Below are 22620 nucleotides of genomic sequence, written 5' to 3' on the forward strand. Positions count from 1 at the left end.
TTTGCGATTTCCGCCCCGCGTCTCAGGAGTTCAAGCCAAGTAGCCAATGAAAACTCTTACAAGCAGAAATTTGTACTCAGGAACCTCTACATAAGCTCATTTACAGGGACTTGAGGTTGAAGGACCGGGCTCTTGGTCCAGTGAGGGCACAGCGAAGTCCACTGGAGGTATAGTGTGGCCCTTCATCCAGGTATAGAAGGGCGTGGGCTCCTGGCCAGGCCACAAAGCAGGGAGCAGACAGAATAAAACTAACTCAGAGAGGTATAAGGCCTCTTTGGGAGCATCTGGTCTTAAAGGCCGCATCCCAGCTGTGTGTGGTCTCTGGCAGGTTCTTTGTTGGGGTGTCTATGGTGTGGCTGTGGTATTTGAGAAGACTACAGAAGAGGTATTTCTAGGAACTATTGTGTCATGCCCACCACTAGTCAGGTCGCCGTGCTGCGCTGGCTGTGTGTGCGGCTGTGATGCGGAAAGCTCTGTCACTGGTATTTCAAATGCCAGCAGGGTCACCGAAGTGCACAGGTTTCTGCAGAGCTTCAGACTTCAGAACAGATCACGAAGGACTCAGCTGCCCACTTCGGAGTAAGTAGCTACTGAAAACCTCATGTGCAGCTCTCAGACATCGTTGGACACCAAAGGCCTGGTCAGTGGAAGCAGAGCCTTGTCAGGAATCGTGCCAGAGGGTGTGCGACTTGAGTTGGAAGGCAGAGGAAGTGTGACCGAGGGACAGCTGCTTTTCTGCGGTGGCGCAGACGATGGTGGCCCAAGTCTCAGTAGGGTAAAGCCTGCAAGAGGCGAGCTCTCGGATCGTCATTTCCCGATAGGGCACAACTCAAGCTAAGGAGAAACAGCTGCAATGCTTCTAATGATGGAAACTTGGAACATGCAGAGTAGGAAGGTAGGTCAATTGGAACTGGTCAAAAATGCAATGGAACACATAGACGAATATCCTAAGCATGAATGAAGTGAAAGCCATTTTGAATCAGAACATAGTATGATTTATCATTCATTGTCAGAAGTGACACTGCAAACTCAGTCTTGAAGTACAATGCTGTCTGTAAGAGAAACTGATGGAATGTCTCAACAAGCTGATGAAGCACTGGAAGCATTCCCTTGTCTGCCAGGACACTTGGAAGACAGAGACTTGGCCAACTGACTGGAAGAGATCCATATCTGTACCCATTCTAAAGAAAGGTGACCCAACAGAATGCTCAAATTCTACAGCAGTATCATCGATAACACATGCAAGTAAAATTATGCTGATGATCATCCAATAATCGTGGCAGCAATCCATTGATTGACAGGAAACTGCCAGAGATTCAGGCCAGATTCGGAAGAGGACGTGGAACAAGGAATATAGTTTTTATGTCAGATGGATCTTGGCTCAAACAGACTATTGGAGAGAAGTTCACTTGTTTTTCATTGACTGTGCTAGGGCATTCAACAGTATGGGCCATAACAAACTGGATAACCTTGAGAAGAATGGAACCAACTGGCTGCATGGATTTACTGTTTGCCCACTCTGCTTTTTGTATGACATGCCTTAGTCCAGCAGGCAGTTCTGCCTAGGTGAGTGTTAATGAAAGTTTTCCCCTGTCTCCAACCTTACTAATATGCAGAAATTGTGTCCAGCCACTTAAGTTCTTAACCTGTACAAGTCAACAATCCATGTATTTTAGTCTAAAAAGATATCCATATATTCTTCCCTTTCCTAAACTGTATTTAAAATTTTATACTATTTAAAATTTTATACTATTGGCTAAATTAATGATAATATCAATAATTACCATGTACCCCCTGGGGAATATTTATAATATTCCCCAATAAAATAATGTCTTTGAAGTAGACTAGGGACATACAAAAACCATGAATACATGAATGGAATTTTGAGTCCACACTTAATCATAGACCTAACCAAAGAAAAATTAACTCCTTGACATGGCCCCACGTATACTTGTCCTCATTGAAGATATGGGTGCTGTCACAAAGTGTGGTGGGTAAATCAGTTGGTGCCTGGCTATCGGAAAAAATAATGTCCGTGGTCTTAAAGAATTGTCTCAAAATTAGCAGCCTTCTGAGCCAAGGTATCAGCTAATACTACAAGATAGCACAGCAGTCTATTTAACTCAAGCTCTGGTATACAAGGATTCAAGTAGAAAGGAAATGTTTTGAAAATGATGATGGCAACAAATGTGCTTGGCACAATGCATGGATGTATGGATTGTGATAAGAGTTGTACGAGTCCCCAGTAAAATGATTTTTTTTATTTTAAAAGCTCTGATATATATGCACAATGGAGTACTATGCATCCCTATAAAGTAGTGATGAATCACCTTGTCTTGTGGGAAAAGTTGGAGGATATTATGCTGAGCAAAGTTAGCCAAGCACAAAAGGACAAATAAAACATGCATCCAGTTCAAACAACAGAATAGGCACAGGGGAAAATGTACCTACTACACAGTTCCCAGGCCAAGGGCCAGATACTCTGGCAAGAGCCAGCCCAAACACAATGATGCGTACATTATAAAAAGAAAAAAAATTAAAGAAATGCAAATAGCATCTCTTCAGAAAGAAATTTTCAAATCCCACCCCTGCCCCCTATGCCTTTACGGCCCACAGGGGGTTGGGGGAGGACATGGGGAGGATGTTTTTTATGTCTCCACAAGAAAAGGAGAGAGAGAGCAGACCTCATTCCGGTGTACCAAGCCTTGAGGGTGGGTTCTTGCTCCGAGCAGCTTGTTCACAGAGAGGACTGCTGGGCCGACCTCAGTTGGAAACATGACATCCCCTCCTTAGATGACAGCGCTCTGGAGGACAACACTGAAGATGCAGTTTGGGGAGTGCGGCTGGTCTGACCTGCCCACGTGGGGCAAACCAAGAGAGGAGTGCAACAGACCAGCAATGGGAGCTAAGCCAGGAAGTCCCCGAGGAAGCATGACTGGAGACTTCTCCCTCAGGGGACAGCACTTGGCACCTCATCTGAACTGGTTGGTGGATATTCGACCACACAGAAAGTCTAAAGGTGTAATGGGTAGGGGTGGGGCACTAGACAGCTCCATCCTTGACTGCTGGAAGAGCACTGGGGTCTTGTAGAAGGAGGGCCCCTCAGACATGAATGCCGAGAACTAAAAGGGTATTAGTGCTACTAGGTAAGTGGGTCGTGGAATATGGATCCCCAAAAGAAAGGGGGATTGGACCAATAGATTTTAACACGGCCTACTCACTATTTAACAGAGGAACACTCGTTTACTCTGGGTCAGGACAACAGTTAGACTTAGAACTATATGTACGGTCTCTCTTTTTTTTCCCCCTCTTGGTGTTCATCTATATAAGATAGGCAATCCCAAAGACAACAGACCAATGGTTCCTGAGGGACATAGGAGAAGAGGTGAGGGGCGGGGAGGTGGGAGAAGCAATGAGCAAGTAACAACAAGGACAGGGAAATATCAAGGGATCTAAAATTGATGGTGAGGCAGGTGCAGTGTTCCTGGTTGTATTTGATCAATTGAAAGGTATCCTAGAGGTATTTTTCAGAGGTGAATGATGGGTAACATTATAGTGGGGCAGGAGGAAAGGAAAAAGAGGAAGAAAGTAAAAATTATATATAGGTATAAATATATGTTAATATATAAAGATAGGTATATATAAATACAATAAGGAAGCAGATGGACTTTGGGCCTCTACTTAAATCTTACCTCAGTACAAGAACGGTTTGTTCTAATAATGTGCTGAAGACAAAATGGGCGCTTAAGTAAATGTGATGAAAGCAGATGGTGCCCACCTACTAAAAGCTTTAATATCCAGAGTCTTAAAGGCTGGAATTTGACTTTCGGGAAGATGGCGACAGAGTGACACATACCAGAGGGACTCCGCAGAATTCAGCCCAGGAGAATTGCTTAGAGGGGAATTCAACACTGCTGGAACACAGGAGGAGCATCATAAAGATATGTAGACACAGATCCATGGGGGTTTTGAGGGGCTGGGGGCACTTGGCTTACCTCAGTGGAAGCCGGATGGGGCTTGACCTTGACCCCACCACTGTCTCTGCTGGAGCCGGGACCATTTGGAGCCTGTAGGGAGGCTTGGTCTCAATACAGCCACAGTTTGCCACTGCCTGCCTCGGGGCAGGGACTGGACCCTTGCAGCTCCAGGGGCAGGGATCGGGATTCAGCTACACTGTTACTTTTATTTCCATCTCTTCTCTCTATCGGACCACAGTCTTGGAGGGCTGTACAGGGGCTTTTTCTTAACATAGCCACAGCTTGCTGCCACCCACCTCCTTGGGCAGGGACTAACCTTTAAGTCCAGCGGGACCTGGACTCAGCTACATTGTTGTGTTTGTTTCCCTCTCTTCACTGTATCCCCACAGGCTCAGCGGGCTTACTTCTTAATTGTTTTCTCCTCTTTGTCTCTTTCCTGTTCTCTCACACTCCACTGCTGACCTCCGACCACTCCCCTTAGCCTAGGGCATTTATGCCTGTGCCACACCCAGCTAGGTGAGCTCCACCCTCTGTAGTGAGCCCTGCTGACCTCAAGGGGATACTCTGCCCAACTTCTTACTGGGGAATTCCTGCCTGTGTGCCTGGGGTCCTAAAGTAGCTTGGCCAACACTCCTCAACATTCCAAGCTGCTGCAGGAACCTCTGGCCTACCTCCGCAACACCAAAGCAGTCAACCCGCCAGCCTCCTGGGTCACTCCCCAGAGAGGGAAGCCACAGGAAGATAAAGTGGTAGGTTAATTCCATAGTGAAATTAGCTGTAGGCAGTTCGAAGAAGCATTCCTACAAGTCTCCCAGAGAGAGCCAGTGCTCTTCGACTCCCTGGAAAATGGCACCTGGCTCCTCTAAATGCAACGCAAACAGCCATCAGTCCCAACGACCTCAATGAAATAACCAGGAAAAACAAAAGGCAATGGCAGAAGATGTCCTGAACATAACGACATAGAAAAAGCAGACATTGAGCTGCCACAGAAAGAAATTTTCACAATGCTATTTGGAGTCATACAGGATATGAGGGAAACTACAGAAAAAGGATGAAATGATAGGGGAGATAAAGAACATACACCAAAGGGAAATACAGGAGCTTAAGGAGGAGATAACAAAAACTAGCAGAAATGTGGACAAGAATTGACTGGAGGAAGCAGAGAACTGCATCAGTGACTAGGAGGACAGCCAAGCAGACTTTTAGCAAACGTAAACAAAAATCTAATTAGATGATCAGAGAAACTGAAAAAAAAACTTAAGAGCTATGTCTGATGCTATGAAGCGGAACAACATTAGAATTATTGGCTTACCGGAGGAAGACAACCAAGAAGTCATCTACAACAATAGACTTTTGGAGGAAAATTTCCTCAGTTTAATGAATGAAAACTAGGCAACCATTCAGGACGCTGAAAGAACACCAGGTAGACTGAATCCCAAGAAGAGGTCACCAAGGCACATAGTAGTTAAACTATCCAACTTTGAGGAAAAGGAGAAAATTATGAGAGCAGCTAGGGAAAAACAAGCAATCACATATAAAGTTTCCCAAATAATAATATACTCAGACCTATCAGCAGAAACTATGAAGAGGAGAGAGTGGAGTAACATATTCCAAAAATTGAAGGAAAACAACGCAAACCCAAGAATACTCTACCCAGCCAAATTATCGATCAAGATAGATGGAGAAGTAAGAGTCTTCCCAGACAAGGGAAAACTCAAAAACTACGTTAGAAAAAACTCAGCCCTACGAAAGATCCTTGCCGACCCAGTGTGGGCAAGAAAACAACACTCACCAAGCATAAATAAGAGACCACCATATAGAACAACCTCACCCAGAGGGCAACAAAGAGAAAACAGACCCCAATATAGCATTGGCTTAAGGATGGAAAGAAATCAAGGTCCCCTGAGGTAAGCTTTAAAAAATGCAAAGAGGGCATAGGGAAAGAGCTACTGTATACAAACATTCCTCGGGTAAGGACCAGGTAATATGGCAGGGACCAGACCAAATACAGGGATACACATGGTAGACATCTAAAAAGGAGGTGAGGAAAGGAAAATAAATAAATAAATGGGTAGCGGGGGCACAGGATACAAACCCACCCAAGGGAAGGGTATTGTTTATATCTCCACAGGGAAAGAGGGACCAAACTTCAACCCAGTGCTCCAAGATGTGAATGCAACATGCCGGCATGTAGTAGGGAACTTTGTGGAGAGGTCTGGGGGGCTGCCCCCAACCCCAACTACTAAGTGGACACCTGCCCCTCCCCCGAGAAGAATTTATTTCAAAGAACAGCATTGAATCTATAGCTCCAGGAGAGGGACATATCTGATCAGAGCACAAAGGAGCAGATGAAGGGGGAGGAGGAGAGAGTGGAATACATCCTGGCCCACCAGGCCGTGAGGATGATGTTCCCCATTAGAGGAGCCAGTCCACAGAGGACCACATGGCTGGACCCCACTATAAGACGTGATGCCCATCACTGACCCATAGCCCTTTAGAGGACAACACCAGAGACACATTGTGGGAATTTCACCCAATCACACCGAGGCAGAACATTAAGGAGGTGCAACAGAACAGCAAGGGAATGGAGCAGCAAGGTCCTCAGTGAATACTGAAGGTGGACTTTGGGGACAGGGCATGGTGCCCAACAGATTGAACTGGAAAACACTCCTAAAGGCCAACAAACAATCCTTGAACTAACTACAAGCTTTTCTTAATTGTTGTGTTTTGTTTTTTGTCATTGGTTTGTTGTTGTTTTGGTGTATATTGTTGCTTGGTTTTGCTCTGTCTTGTTTTTGTGCATGTTATCATCTCCGCAGGTCTGTCTAAATAAGGTAGTCTGGATGAGAAAAAAAAATGGACCGACAGTTCGGGGGGACATGGGAGAGTGGGAGGTGGGGGGAAACATAGTGGTGTTAACAAACCTAAGGCCAAGGGAACAAGTGACCCAAATCGGTGGTGAGTAAGGTGTGGGAGGCCTGGAAGAGCATGATCAAGGGTAATGTAACCAAGAAGAATTGCTGAAACCCTGGTGGGGACTCAGCATGATAGTGGGTCAGGAGGAAAGTCAATGGGAATGGAGGAAAGAACTGGTAGGCAAAGGGCATTTATAGAGGTCTAAATAAAGACATGCACATATGCAAATATATTTATATATGAGGATGGGGAAATAGAGCTACGTGCATATATTTATAGGTTTAGTATTAAGATCGCAGAAGGACATTGGGCCTCCACTCAAGTCCTCCCTCAATGCAAGAATACTTCTATTAAATTGGCATTTTATGATGCTCACTCTCCCAACACAACCACTGAAGACAAAGTGGGTGAATAAGCAAATGTGGTGAAGAAAGCTGATGGTGCCTGGCTATCAAAAGATATAGCATCTGGGGTCTTAAAGGCTTGAAGGTAAACAAACAGCCATCTAGCCCAGAAGGAACAAAGCCCACATGGAAGAAGCACACCAGCCGGTGTGATCACAGGGTGTCAAAGGGATCAGGTATCAGGCATTAGAACAAAAAAATCTTACCATAGTGAATGTGGGGAGGGGGGGAGTGCGGAGTGGAGACCCAAAGCAAATTTGTAGGCCAGTGGACATCCCCTTACAGAAGGGTCTCGGGGAGGAGACAGTCAGGGTGCGATGTAGCAATGATGAAAAATACAACTTTTCTCCAGTTCCTAAATACTTCCTCTCCCCTCCCCCTCCCCCCCTACTATCATGATCCCAATTCTACCTTACAAATTTGGCTAGACCAGAGGATGTACACTGCTATAGATAGGAACTGGAAACACAGGGAAGCCAGGGCAGAAGAACCCTTCAGGGCCAGTGGTGTGAGTGGCAAACTGGGAGGGCGGAGGGAGGGTGGGTTGGAACCGGGGAATGGATTATAAGGATCTGCATATGACCTCCTCCCTGGGGGGTGGACAACAGAAGAGTGGGTGAGGGGAGACTTCGGATAGAACAAGATATGACAAAATAATAATTTATAAATTTTCAAGGGTTCATGAGGGAGGGGGGGTGGGGAGGGAGGGGAAAAATGAGGACCTGATGCCAGGGGTTTAAATGGAGAGCAAATGTTTTGAGAATGATGAGGGCAATGAATGTACAAATGTGCTTTACACAATTGATGTATGTATGGATTATGATGAGTTGCATGAACCCTAATAAAATGATTAAAAATAATAAAGGCTGGAATTTAAACAAGTGGCCAGGTAGCAGGGAAACAACAAAGTACACGTGGTGGAAGCACACCAGCCTGTGTGTTCATGAGGTGTTGATGGGCATAGGTATCAGAAGTTCAAAAACGCAATGAAAGTGATGTGAAGTAGCAAAACCCACCTGTAAGATAATTGGACAGTCCCTCACAGAAGGGCCACACAGAAGGGATGGTATGTCCAGGATGCAGTATAGCACTGGTGAAACACTTAACTCTCCTCTGGTTCTTTAATACTTCCTCCCCCTACTATTATGGTCTTCGTTTTACCTCATTAATCTTGTGAGACCTGTGTATGTCCATTTGTAAAATTAAGATCATTCTATGCATGAAATCCAAGATAGAGAAGCCCTTCAGAAACAGTAACAGGAGGAATGATTCCGAGGGTAGGGGAAGGGAGGTGGCAGGAAGGGGAGGTAATTGCAACGATGACGGTATAACACCATTCAAGGGGAACGCATAACAGAATTACAGGCGAATGGATATATTGGATGGTGTCACATACGGCAAAGAATAATAATACATAAGATAATGTTTCCTGGGGTGTAGGGCGGGTGATCGAGGGGATAAAAGGGGACTGACATCAAAGAATACAAGGAGGAAAAATGTTTTGAAAATGATGGAGGCAGCAATTGTACCATTATGCTTGATCTAATTGAATTCTGGATTGTTATGATATCTGTAAGAGCTCCCAATAAAATGATTTACTTTTTTAAGTGGTAAATTGCAGTTGATACCGGGAGGCCTAAACCAGAGAGGTTCTGATTGTATGGCTGAGTCCTGGGTTCTCCAGGGCGAAAAGGGATTTAAAAGAGACAGAGAGAGAGAATTTAAACATACGGAGAAGAGAAAAAATATCAAAAATAATCTTGGAGCACCCAGTTTTCAGGTTGAATGTCAGATTTTCCCAGAGCTGGCTTTTCTGTGGGACTCACAGAGGTTCAGTCAGTGTTTCCTATCTTCTAGGGGGATGATTTATGAAGTTCTCTACCATAAAGTGAAAATGAGACCTTTAAAATGAACCAGAGACACATATAAACCACAGATATAGAAGTGAATTTTGAGCTCACACTTAATTCTAGCCCCAATCTAAGACCAATTAGTTCGATGACATGACCCTTTCTGGATACCTCCTCTCATGAAGAGATCACTGAATGTATGTATAGGTCATGAAATATTCTAATTTAAAACGTAATGTACTGTTATACACGTCATGGATGAATCTTGAAAGCATTATAGTAAATGAAAGATGTCTGATACAAATGGCCGCAAATTATGGATTCTGTGGACATGAAATACCCAATATAGGCAATCCCTAAGAAGAAAAGCAATTCACTAGCGGTTGCCGGGGAATGGTGGGGGGATGGGGATCCACCTCAACTTTCCCAGCTGGCCAGCGGTTCTGTTTCGGATGATGCAAATGTTCCGGGGTTAGACAGTGATGAGAGTTTCACAGCATTGTGGAAATATTAGAAGCCACTGGAATTTCAGCTTAAATTGTTCATTTGTTATGTGAAATCTACATCACTTGAAATAAAACTTTAATGCGATACTTTCCCTGAAGATTGTGTAACAGGTAGTTTCAAAGGCAGGTGATGTCTGTGCTCATTTGTGGTCCCACTGAGTAGGAAGTCTTGCCCCAACTGCTCCTGTAAATAAAGATGACTGAAGCGCAGACCACCGGGGCCTCCCAGTGTGAACCTAGAGAAAATGCACACCTCAGCACATGAGAGTAGACTGGGCTACAGAGGTCCTTCTGCTGCAGACAAAAAGGGGGCCAAAGGAGGTGCTTTTATTTCATGCAATGATGGGAAAGCAGGGGGACGATGGCGTTGCTAGCAGAGACGATTGTACCGCCAACCTCCAGGCTTCCATCTGTGCTTAGAAAGGATCTGAAAGACAAGGGCAGCCTTGAGGGAGTCACCAGGGGACACTGAGGGAGGGCCCCAGTGCCTGGCAGATTCCATCCATCGGTCCCTGGGAACGCCTATGCTACACCTCTCCCTACTCGGTGGGAATTCGGTCTTCCCTGAGAGTTTTATGGTGGAACAGAAATGAACACCAAGAAGGGAGAGAATAGTAATTGGTGGACTATGAGGATTAGAAATGGCTAGTGAAAGAGGCAGGTTTTGACGGAACCCTGATGGTATAGTGGGTTACACACTGGCCTGCCAACTGCAAGATCAGCAGTCCAAAATCACCAGCCACTCCTCAGGAGAAAGATGAGGGGTTCTCTCTCCACAAAGGTTTGCAGTCTCAGAAACCCGTGGAGGCAATTCTCGTCTGCCCGGCACTGGGGTTGCTGTGAGTCAGAATCGACTCAATGGCAGTGAGCTTGAGTTGTGAGTGGCTGGTGAAGGAGGCTGCCTCCTGGCAACGGGATTTTGCTGAAATCCGAACTCAAATGACGGGGCTGGCCCTTTGGATGACCTGACGTGGACTGCAGTAACCATGAGGTGGGGATGGGGGAAGGAAGGTGTCCTTCCCCCCTCACTCCCCTACCTCGTCCAAAGCCCAAACCAGTCCCTACGTATGAGCTGGCACCCAGACAGTGTACCAGCTATCGCTCTCATTACTTGCTTCACTGTCCGGCCTCATCTTTGAGAGCTGTCATTTCTGCCACCCAAGCCACTCACTCTGTTCAAGGAGGTCAGGGGCCGGGCTGAAGGGCCTTTCAGGTAGGTTCCAGGCCAGCCCCTCCAGCAGATCCAGCAGGCCCTTCACTTCTGCCTCCAGGTGCTCCACTGTCTTCTCCACAGTCTGTTCAAAACAACAAGAAGAGGGACACTGAAGGACAAGAAAGCTGCAAGCTTCACCCCTGACCTTCGGGTCAGAAAGAACCCTGAGTTTATTAGCCGCATCCTAGTGAACACCCCGTGGTCCAGCAGAGTGTAGCGAGAACGTAAGTTCTCCTCATCTAGACTCACCAACCTGTCCTGACATGACAGTGTGTAGGGCTCTTCTCTAAGGCTGCTCAGGACTCTGGCTCTGAAACGCACTAGTTTTACTGTCACAGGTTTGTGGCTGAGCCACTCTGAGATACCGGCCTTCTTTTTCAGAACTGCTCTACCTGGAAGCTCACACTCCTTTTCCTGTCCTGCCCTCTAGTGGCAACTCTCCCAAAGGACAGGTCTGGGGTTTGGAGTATGTGCCACTAAAAACCATTTTCAAAAATAAATAAAATTAAAATTACTTTTTAAAAAAATGACAGGACTTGGTATTGTTAGCTGCCACCTAAATAATTTATTTATAGTTCAGATTTACTTAGCATGTTAACTAGTCTATTCCTAACAACTCACATAACAGTAAGTTTTAATTTCATACTTATGACAACAAAGAAACTCACTCACTGCTTTTCAGCCAATTCTGACTCATAGAGACCCAACGTTGTTGCTGTTATGTTAAGCCTCTCCATCCTTTCCAGAAAATACAGCATTCTGACGATACTTCTTCCAAATCGTTTTGTCTGTACTTTTGGCAGTCCGGAGTACTTTCAACATCTTTTGCCAGGACCATAATTCAAATACATCAATTACTCTTTGGTCTTCCATATTTAATGCCCATCTTTCACACGCATATGAGGCAGAAGGCAGCCTTGTCACTCAATGCACCAGCAGGGCTTCTTCTTCTATTAAGGATTATTTTGAGGAACCCTGTGATGCAGTGGGTTTTGAGTTAGGCTGCTAACTGTAAGGTCAGCAGTTCGACCCCACCAGCCACGCTGCAGGAGAAAGATGAGGCTTTCCACTCCTGTAAAGATTTACAGCCATGGAAACCAATAGAAGCAGTTCTACCCTGTCCCGTGGGGTGTCTATGAGTTAGAATTGATATGATGACAGTGATTTTTGAGTTTTTATGTGATTTTAAAAAAAAGAGTTTTTGACAAATGGACCCTGTTAGCAATCTGATGAAACCTATGTTTTCCCCTTTTAGAATAATTATGCAAAAAACAACATATAGGATCACAAAGCACACGAATTGCATTAAAACCTTCATGTTTTAACAATTAAAATTTTAATGTAATAATATATGTATTTATTAATGCATTAAATGACATGATGTAAAATCAGGTACAATAAGTACTCTGATTTGGCATACTGATGAGTATCAGTGCAAGTTTTAGCTACTTGCAATATTCTAGTGCCATGAGATGATCTGTGACCTCATCGATGCTGTAGTTGTAGTACAGTCAATGCCACTACGGTTGCTACCCCATGTTCATAATGAAGGGAAGGGCTAAGTTGTCGGTAGAAGTCTGTGAAAATAAAGATTCAATTTTCCCCAGCACCCAGGTCTTAAAAATCATGACCATAAAATAAAGGGTAGTGATGGAACACCTACACTCTTTTCTGTAATTAGTCCGTGATATCTGACTGGGTGGAAAGCGAGGCTGCAGGGGAGCGGTGTCCACTGGGAGCTGGTAGCCTAACAGCTGGTGGATAGGAAGACGTTCACTTGTTGGTCAGGGGCCATCATTTGCTGACATTGCAAAATCAGGTTAGGTTTGAGTCCCATGATGTCAGCAAGTGATCCTGAAGCTTCAAATCCTTCCCAGAGCACCCTTATTACCTCCTCAATGATGTTTAAATGGCCATGTCTGTCACAACCACTGGTCCAGCTTGGGTCTCCTTGGGAAGGGCTGAAGGGTTCAGCAGCTGTGGGAAGACAAGTCTGGTTACCATGGACCTTCTGTTTTACCATAGCTAGCGACTTGGGAAAAACCCTGGCTCAAGTGAAGGGAATCATGAAGCAGTTACCAGAACCCAAGAACTCTCAGGTATGGGTTAGCATGTATGTACCTTCCTGATCACTTGGGTGTCTCTTTAGCCATGGTCACCTACAGTCACATGTGGGCCTCCTCGTGGAGGTGATGCCTGAGTTGCCTCGTGAATGATAAGGGTCAGCTGGGTAGTGTAGGAGGAAATATTGCAGCAAGGAGAACAAAGATCTGTGCAGTAATCAAGAAGCATAAAGTAGCACGCATGGCTCAAGAGAGCTGGCGTTGCTAGAAAGTAGATGATGGGGTTGGGAATGAGACTGCAGAGGTACCACTGGAGAGGAAGAGAGGGATCAGACTTCAACCCAGTGTGCCAAGACATGAATTCAACATACTGGCATGAAACAGGGAACTAATAGAGAGGTCTGTGGGGCCAGCCCCAATCCCAACTACATGGACACCCCCTCTCCCCTTCCCCCCAGAAGAATTCACTTCAAAGGACAGCACTGAAGCTACAGTTCAGAGAGAGGGGCACCTCTGATCAGAGCACACAGGAGCAAATGAAGAGGGAAGAAAAGAGAATGGAACGCATCCTGGCCCACCAAGCCCCAGGATGATATGCCTGCTCAGAGAAGCCAATGCACAGAGGACCATAGGCCGGTCCCACCATGAGACATGACATCCCTCAGTGACCCATAGCCCTTTGAGGGATAACACTGGAGGCACAATGTGGGAATTGTGCCCAATCTGACCCTACCACTCCGGGACGAAATGGTAAGGGTGTGCAGTGCAACAGAGCAGCAAGGGGAGCAAAGCAATGAAGACTCGGGGAATACCAAAAATAGACTTTGGGGCCATGGCGTGGCACGCATCACTTGACCAGAAAACACTCCTAAGGGTCAACAAACAGACCTTGAACTATTTATAGGCTTTTCTGTTTTTGTTGTTGTCAGTGTTGTTGCTGTTTTGTTTGGTTATTTTCTTTTGCTCTGTCTTTTCTTGGTGTTTATTACTGTCTCTGTGTGTCTATCTAGATAAGATAGGCGTGATAAACAATCCAGAGGATAAAGCAATGGGACCAGCCGTTCCAGGGGGACACAGGAGAGGGGGAGGCAGAGGAAAGGAAGTGGTGTTAACAAACCCAGGGAAAAGGGACTAACAATTGATCCAAAATCAGTGGCAAGGAGGGTGTAGGAGACCTGGTAGGGCTTGATCAAGGGCAATGTAACCAAGAGGAATTACTGAAACCTGAATGAAGGCCGAACATGATAGTGGGACAAAGGGAAAGTAAAATGAAATAGAGAAAAGAACTAGGAGGCAAAGGGCATTTATAGAGGTCTAAATACAGGCATTTACATGTGTAAATATATTGATATATAACGATAGGAAAAAGATGCATGTACATATATTTATAGGTTTAATATTAAGGTAGCCAACGGACGTTGGTCCTCTACTCACATAACTCCCTTAATCCAAGAACACTTTGTTCTATTAACCAGAAATTCTGTGATACCTTCCTGACACGATCGCTGAAGATAAAATGGGTACACAAATAAATGTGGTGGAGAAAGCTGATGGTGCCCAGCTATCAAAAGACATAGCATCTGGGGTCTTAAAGACTTGAAGATAAACATGTGGCCATCTAGCTGAAAAGAACAAAGTCCACATGGAAGGAGCACACCAGCCTGTGTGATCATGAGGTATCAATGGGATCATGTATTAAGCATCAAAGACCCAGAAAAAAATCATATCATTGTGAATGAGGGGAAGCACAGAGTGGAGACCCAAAGCCCATCTGTAGACAATTGAACATCCCCTTACATAAGGGTCACAAGGAAGAGGTGAGCCAGTCAGGGTGCAGTATAGCACCAATGAAACATACAACTTTCCTCTGGTTCTTTAATACTTCCTCCCCCACACTATCATGACCCCAATTCCACTTTATAAATCTTGCTAAGCCAGAGCACATACATGGGTACAGATAAGAGCTGGAAACACAGGGAATCCTCAGGACCAATAATGAGAGTAGCAATACCAGGAGGGTAAGGGGAAGATGATCTACATATAACCCCCTCCCAGGGGGACAAACAACAGAAAAGTGGGTGAAGGGAGACATCAGTCAGTGTAAGACATGAAAAAATAATAATTTATAAATTATCAAGGGTTCATGAGGGAGGGAGGGTGAAGGAGAGAAGGAAAAAATGAGAAACTGACACCAAGGGCCTAAGTAGAAAGAAAATGTTTTGAAAATAATGGCAACAACAAATGTACAAATGTGCTTGACACAATGGATGTGTGTATGGATTGTGATAAGAGTTGTACGAGCCCCTAAAATGATTACAAATAATAATAATAAAAGAAACTGGAGAGGTAGATTGTGGTTACTACAGTTTTAAGATTGTTGGGCTTTATTCCAAAGGGGAAGAAATGACAGTGATTATTTGGGGATTTGTTTGAACAGAGGAGTCACATAGTCAAATACAAATGTTCAAAACACAGAGAACAGATTGGAGACATGTGAGTGGCACACATGGTTAAGCTACTGTGGTAGTTACACAATCTGTTGTCAATGAGGACTGAGAGTGAAGGGGTGGAGCCTGTCAATCAGGTCGTCCTTTGATGACCTCAAGTGGAGGCGCTGAGGTAAATAGCTTGTTGGAGACGGGACACTCCCTGAGAGACGCTCTACTGGCCCACACGTGGCGCTGTGCTGATATAGCCCGTGCCCTGGGAGCTGGGGGAGCCATGTGGAGACCCTGCCAACGCTCAGATGCTTCTACTGGCCCTGGATCCACAAGAGTTTGCCCCGCCCCCCCGCCTGTGATCTTCCTGAACTTGGTGTCATTGCATGTGTTTCCTGAGTCTGAAGAGGACTCTATAGATTGGTATCGGACAAATGGGTTAATATCGGACTGATGGACTTCATCTGGTTAATATCGGACTTATGGACTTGATCTGGTTAATATCGGACTGATAGACTTGATCTGGTTAATATCGGACTGATGGACTTGATCTGGTTAATATCGGACTGATGGACTTGATCTGGTTAATATCGGACTGATGGGCTTGATCGGGGATGTGTTCTCCATGTTCAATCGCTCTTGTATAGAAATTTCTCTCTTATGCACACGACATGGGTGTCTTTGGATTTGTTTCTCGAGCCTGCCTGGCGGTGACCCCGAGGGTGGCTCGGGGTAAATGTTAACTGTCAGAAGCAGTAACCCCGAGCCACCCTTGGGATTACGCTGCAGAGAAGTCCCTGAACAAAATTACTGCCATAATTAGACAGCCAGGGAGGTTAAAGTTTATCATACCTGGAATGTCTACTAGAGAGATTAAAATAAGTAATTTCTTAAGAATTACAGACCTACAATATAAAATAATAAATTGTATGCAAAACAATGTACTGCTTTGGGTACAAAATTACTGACATAATTAGACTGCCAGGGAGGCTAGTCAACCCGACTAACACAGCTATCGACCAAAAGGTGACTCTTCAAATCCACCCAGGGATACCTCAGAAAACGTATATCAATCTACTTCAAAAAGCTCACAGCCATTGAAAACAATGGAACACCGTTCCAATCCGAAGCATAGGAGGTCCCTATGAGTCAGAATGAACTTGACAGCAACTGACTTGGCTTTGTTTGGTCTTTGAAGACAGGAGGTTACTGCAGTGATCAGGTTATGAAATACAGAACGCAGACCCGAGGCATCAGCAATAGGAAGACAAAATAGTAGAGATGTTTTCATGGTAACATTGACATTCACTCACTGCTGCCAAGTCAGTTCTGACTCATAGCAACACTACAGGACAGTGCAGAACTGCTCCCTAGGGTATCCAAGGCTATAAATCTTCATAGGATCTTTCTTCATCAGAGCAGCTGGTGGGTTTGAACGGTTGACCTTGCATTTAGCAGACCAACACTTACCCCACACCACCACCAAGGGTCAGCATTGACATTGATGACCAGTTAATAATAACTAACATGTGATGACACCTACCAAGTACTATATTTATTTCACACAGTGCCAATGCTTTCAATCATTTATTGAACCCCAATTTATGTGTCAGAAAATTAATGTACATAGGAGATTAAATAGTATGTCCACTATCAAAAGATATAGCGTCTGGTGTCTTAAAGGCTTGAAGGTAAACAAGCAGCCATCTAGCTCAGAAGCAACAAAGCCCACATGGAAGAACACACCAGTCTGTGTGATCATGAGGTGTTAAGGGGATCAGGTATAAGGCATCATCAGAACAAAAAATCTTACCATAGTGAATAAGGGGCAGAGCGGAGACCCAAAGCCCATTTGTAGGCCACTGGAGATCCCCTTGCAGAGGGGTCTCAGGGAGGAGACAAGCCAGTCAGGGTGTGATGTAGCAATGATGAAAAATACAACTTTCTTCTAGTTCCTAAATGTTTCCTCTCCCCCGCCTCCTCCCCCTCCACTATCATCCGAATTCTACCTTGTAAGTCTGGTTGGACCAGAGGATGTACACTGGTACAGATAGGAACCAGAAACACAGAATCCAGGGCAGATGATCCCTTCAGCACTAGCAGTGTGAGTGATGATACTGTGAACGTAGAGGGTGAGTAGGTTGGAAAGGGGGACCTGATTACAAGGATCTACATGTGACCTCCTTCCTGGGGGACGGACAACAGAAAAAGTGCATGAAGGGAGACGTCACACAGGGAAAAATATGACAAAATAATAATTTATAAATTATCAAGGTTTCATAAGGGAGTGCGGAGCGGGGAGGGAGGGGAAAAATGAGGACCTGATGCCATGGGCTTAAGTGGAGAGCAAATGTTTTGAGAATGACTAGGGCAATGAATGTACAGATGTGCTTTACACAATTGGTGTATGTATGGATCGTGGTAAGAGTTGCATGAGCCCCTAATAAAACGATTAAAAAATAGTATGTCCAAAGTAGGACAGCTAATAAGTGGTAGCTCTAGGACAGACCTGATCCACTTTGAGTCACCATTTTCTTCCCTGATGTTGGTGGTTCCTCTCTTCTCATCTAACGATCCTCACACCCAAAGTCTCACTGCTCTGATTAAGAGCTCAGCTTCTCGATTCACTGGCTCTAAGATATCTGTGGGCATCAGAATTGACGAGGAGCTTGGTGAACCGGACAGGAAGAGAGGTACTGTCAGAAAGGCTTTACAGAGGATGATGTGGACAGCGAGCAGCAAGAAAAGGGTTAAACAGATGAGACACAGTAGTCACTCTTCACTTCACTTTCACTGAGTGAGGAGTCAAAACCATTTAGGCTGCAGTGAGTAAGAAAGGGAGACTTGAGGCATCCAATGGTCGGTTCATCAGTGAGCTCGGGGTATAAGGTAGAACAGAGGCCAAGAAGAAAGAGAGAGAGCCAGTAAGTTTGGGGAACTAGAGAGGAATGAAGGGATGGGAGACCTTGATGGGGCAATGAGAACAAGAAAAGGAACATGCTGTAACAATTACTGCAATTTGAGCCTTTAGCAATGGAGCAGTTTCAGGTAACAGCATCAATGTTATGGTCATGGCTGTGGGCCGCTGGCAGGAGGAGCAGGCCAAGTAAACTTCAAGTGAATATGATTTGCTAGACCTGGTGTATTCATCCTGAGAAGGGGAAAAATTGTGGGACAAGACTTGCTGTACTCACAGGCAGGGCTGTTCTGAGAAGAGGGGCTCCCCTCGTGGCTGTGTGTTCATGCAAGCTCTGACCAGGGCTGTTGGCCAAGTCTTCCCCCAGAGCCTTTCTGTTCTTTCCCAGTCTGTAAAATATTCTTCTCTCCACGCCCTTCCCCAGTTTAGGCCAAAAAGAAACAATGAGGCCCTGCCAGTCAAGTGGGGATCTGCTAGCTTTGTAAATCACAAACAACATGAAGCTAGTCCCCTCCATTGCCCCGAAACACTCTGTTGTCTCCACATCTGCAATGAGGCCGAACTTGGCCCTAAAACCTATCCCTGGAGAGGGCTGAGCAGCACAAATCTCTTACATCTGGGCAGAACAGCACTCTGCACCGCTACACAACTGACCATGGACACTGATGACCCCAGTTCTCAATTTGGCTCCGTCACTGATTGCTCCTTGGCTACAGGAGACTTTCTCAAGCCTCTGCTGCCCACTCTGTGAAGTGGATGGGGTTGGCCTGAGGTTTTGCCTCAAGATGGAGTTCACCCACCAGCTGGAGATGTACAGAGCCTGTCTACCACAGAACAAACAACAGCAACAACAAAACCCTGGACCCATTACCATCAACTCACAGCAACCCTATATGACAGCATAGACCTACTCCATAGGAGTTCTGAGGCTCTAAGTCTTTATGGAAGCAGATTGCCTAATATTTTTCCTGTGAAGCAGCTGGTGACACTGAACTCACTGTGCCACCAGGGCTCCTTGAGCCTGTCCATAGGCCTTGATTTGTAGCTATAAAAGCAGACACAGAATGAGTGACGAGAGGGCTGCTTCTTGGAGCAGAACTGGGTAGCAAGGTCAAACGAGACAGCATGTGAATGAAAGGTGGACGCACGCACGGCTGTGATAAGCCTCAAACAGTCCTTGTCCAGTGCTGCCTTCCTTCTGGCCCTATGGTGGGCTGTCCCAGGGTTGCCAGTTGGGAATGGACCTTGGATGCTGAGCTGTTTTCTCTGGCTCAGGCCTGGCTTGTATCCTGAAGGGAGGCCAGGGTGCGGTATATATGGCTGGGTGAGGTCTGGAAGGAGGCGGATGCTGGCTCAACTTCTCCAGTTAAAGAGGCAGAACCATTGGATGCTAGTCTGTTGCAGGAAGAACAGGCCCCCACTGTTTGTGAGCATAGAAAACATTTGCATCTGTAGCTCAAACACTAAGAAACTGCTCACTACTCAAATGATGTCCATGCAAGGTGATTAAAAAGCTTTTCCCAGGGGTGCTCCTGAATCCTCACGGACATCGTCTGCTTTGACCACAGTCAATATAACAGAATACATGTGTTCGGGTAAAAACAGGTGATTTATTTAAAACCACATGGGGGTTCATTTCTTTCTTTTTTTTTAAAGCAGAACAGTATTATCTGATTATCTGAAGAATTCCAGAATGTTAAGCTGCTGTGACTGAAACAGGAATGGGTCCCCAGAGCACCCCAAAAGAGAGCTCAGATTCTGAGGAACATTTGTTTCTTTATTTGTTTATTTATCTCTTTAGAGGGTGTATCTAATTTCCCTGGCCTAAATTATTTTCCAAGTCTGGACTGGATTTGAGCCTTGCTGATCCCCCTGAGGCCTCACCTATATCACTCCAATAAATTCTGTTAGCATTTCACTTAGGCTCCAAGCTGAGCTGCTACAACAAAGCCCAAACAACCAACCCTTTGGTCCCATATCATGGAGACCCTACAGGGTTCCTGAGGCTGTAAATCCAAAGAAACCAAAACATAAGCTATCTCTCAAGGGTCTTCTGATTTGTATCAACCCCATGTATTTCAGAGTAGGGTTTTCTTGGATGGCATATTTATGAAAACAGATTGGCAAGATTTTTTTCTGCCCGGCCTCTGGGGAGTTTAAACAGCCAAGCCTTTTTTAGAAAGAAAAAAAAAATGTGCGTGTGTGAATTGGGTGGGGATTTGCATCATTTTTGCATGCAACAACTGAAACAATTTATCAAACTTCCCCACTGCTTGCCCTATCCTTATCTCCTCCTTTTATCCTTAGTGCCTTCTTCTAGACCCATGTCTCCTCTTTCACCCAAGCTCACCTATATCTACCTTCACACCTCTGCTCTGTCTTTTCCTCCTTGCCTCCTGCTCCCGGTTTCTTTCAAAGTCTGTTTTGTTTGGCTTGGTTTTATTTTTCAGTCTCAAACCGCCAAGGTTTAAGTTAGTAGTCAAGTGCACACTTAGGAACTTATTGCAACAAAGAATCCCCTCAGTTACACCTGTGTTTATTTCTCTCTCGTCTATCGCTTCCCTGTTCCAGGTAGACTGATTAGAGGTCAGGGCTGGAGGGCAACTTTACTCCCTGAGGCCATATAAGAACCTAGATTGCTTCTACTTTGGAAAACTGTGTTGTTGTTGTTATCCACTGGGTTATAATGTACTAGAACACTCCCAAACACGGAGAAAGTATAAAACTCAATCAGAATCAATCTCTCTCCACATGCCCTGGAAAAAATACAGCAGCTCTACCTCCGCTCCCTCCAGCGGTGTGAGCTTTTCTTCTCCAAACTGAGCATCCTTGTCTTACAAACAAGGATGTCCTGCCCTCTCTACTTTGCAGGATTGGTCCATTGATCAAAGGAGATACTAAGATACTAAGGACCAAATGATGTGAAATCGCCATAAGATAACTGAAGCCCAAGAAGCTGGAGCAAGTAGTGAGAGCTCAGATCAGCAAGGCAAGGCATTTGCTGTCGGATTAAACCCATGTAGAAACATGATGAATATAGGAGATGCTTGGAAGAGAGGTGCTTCTCCAACAAGGACACCGAAGGCTCAACCATGGCCCAGCCCTTGGGGCTCTTGAGTTTAAGCTGATCTCACTTGCTATATTCTCAATCATCTTTAAAAATAGGTATTACTATTTTATTACTATTACTAATTATGACTCTTATGTGTCAAGGGAACCCTGGTGGTGTAGCAATTACGCATGGGGCTGCTAACTACCAGGACAACAGTTTGAAACCACCAGTCCCTCCTCAGGAGAAAGACTGGGCTTTCTACTCCCATAAAGAATTATAGTCTTGAGGGTAAACTAGCGGCTATCCAGCTCAGAAGCAACAAAGCCCACATGGAAGAACACACCAGCCTGTGTGATCACGAGGTGCCGAAGGGATCGGTTATCAGGCATCAAAGAATAAAACATCATATCATTGGGTGCACACCTCCACGATATGATCACTGAAGACAAATGGGTGCATAAGCCAATGTGGCAAAGAAAGCTGATGGTGCCCGACTATCAAAAGATATAGCGTCTGGGGTCTTCAAGGCTTGAAGCAACAAAGCCCACATGGAAGAGGCACACCAGCCTGTGCGATCACAAGGTGTCGAAGGAATCAGGTATCAGGCATCATCAGAACAAAAAATCTTACCATAGTGAGTGAGGTGGGAAGTGCAGATTGGAGACCCAAAGCCCATTTGTTGGCCACTGGACATCCCCTTGCAGAGGGGTCTAGGGGAGGAGACGAGTCAGTCAGGGTGCGATGTAGCAATGATGAAAAATATAACTTTCCTCTAGTTCCTAAATGCTTCTTCCCCTCTCCCCACCACCCCCCACTATCATGATCCGAATTCTACCTTGCAAGTCTGGCTAGACCAGAGGATGTACACTGGTGCAGATAGGAACTGGAAACACAGGGAATCCAGGGCAGAGGATCCCTCTAGGACCAGTGGTGTGAGGGGCGATACTGGGAGAGTAGAGGGAGCGTGGGTTGGAAAGGGGGAACGGATTATAAGGATCTGCATGTGACCTCCTCCCTGGGGGACGGACAAAACAAGAGTGGGTGTGGGGAGACTTTGGACAGAGCAAGATATGACACAATAATAATTTATAAATTATCAAGGGTTCATGATGGAGGGAGGAGTGGGGAGGGAGGAGGAAAAATGAGGACCTGATGCCAAGGGCTTAAGTTGAGAGCAAAAGTTTTGAGAATGATGAGGGCAGTGAATGTACAGATGTACTTTACACAATTGATGTATGTATGGATTGTGATAAGAGTTGTATGAGCCCCTAATAAAATGGTTTA

The 22620-nt window shown here is 45.3% G+C and overlaps 1 protein-coding gene across 3 annotated transcripts in view; it reads right to left on the bottom strand.

Annotated features, from left to right (window-relative positions):
- Nucleotides 1–22620, bottom strand: part of PLAC9 (placenta associated 9) — a 35163-nt gene that overhangs the window by 7594 nt on the left and 4949 nt on the right. Inside the window, exons 3-6 of one of the 3 annotated variants that reach the window (XM_075564210.1) lie at nucleotides 21967–22046; nucleotides 12758–12843; nucleotides 10825–10948; nucleotides 9959–10080 (exon numbers count right to left, since the gene is read on the bottom strand). In XM_075564210.1, the coding sequence (XP_075420325.1) occupies nucleotides 10070–10080; nucleotides 10825–10948; nucleotides 12758–12843; nucleotides 21967–22046 (301 nt within the window). In that variant the 3' untranslated portion in view covers nucleotides 9959–10069. Of the gene's footprint in view, nucleotides 1–9958; nucleotides 10081–10824; nucleotides 10949–12757; nucleotides 12844–21966; nucleotides 22047–22620 lie in introns of those variants that run through there. The other 2 variants (XM_075564209.1, XM_075564211.1) reach the window with 2 other exon arrangements.

Source organism: Tenrec ecaudatus, chromosome 12 (assembly GCF_050624435.1).
Source record: "Tenrec ecaudatus isolate mTenEca1 chromosome 12, mTenEca1.hap1, whole genome shotgun sequence".
Classification (NCBI taxonomy): Eukaryota; Metazoa; Chordata; class Mammalia; order Afrosoricida; family Tenrecidae; genus Tenrec; species Tenrec ecaudatus.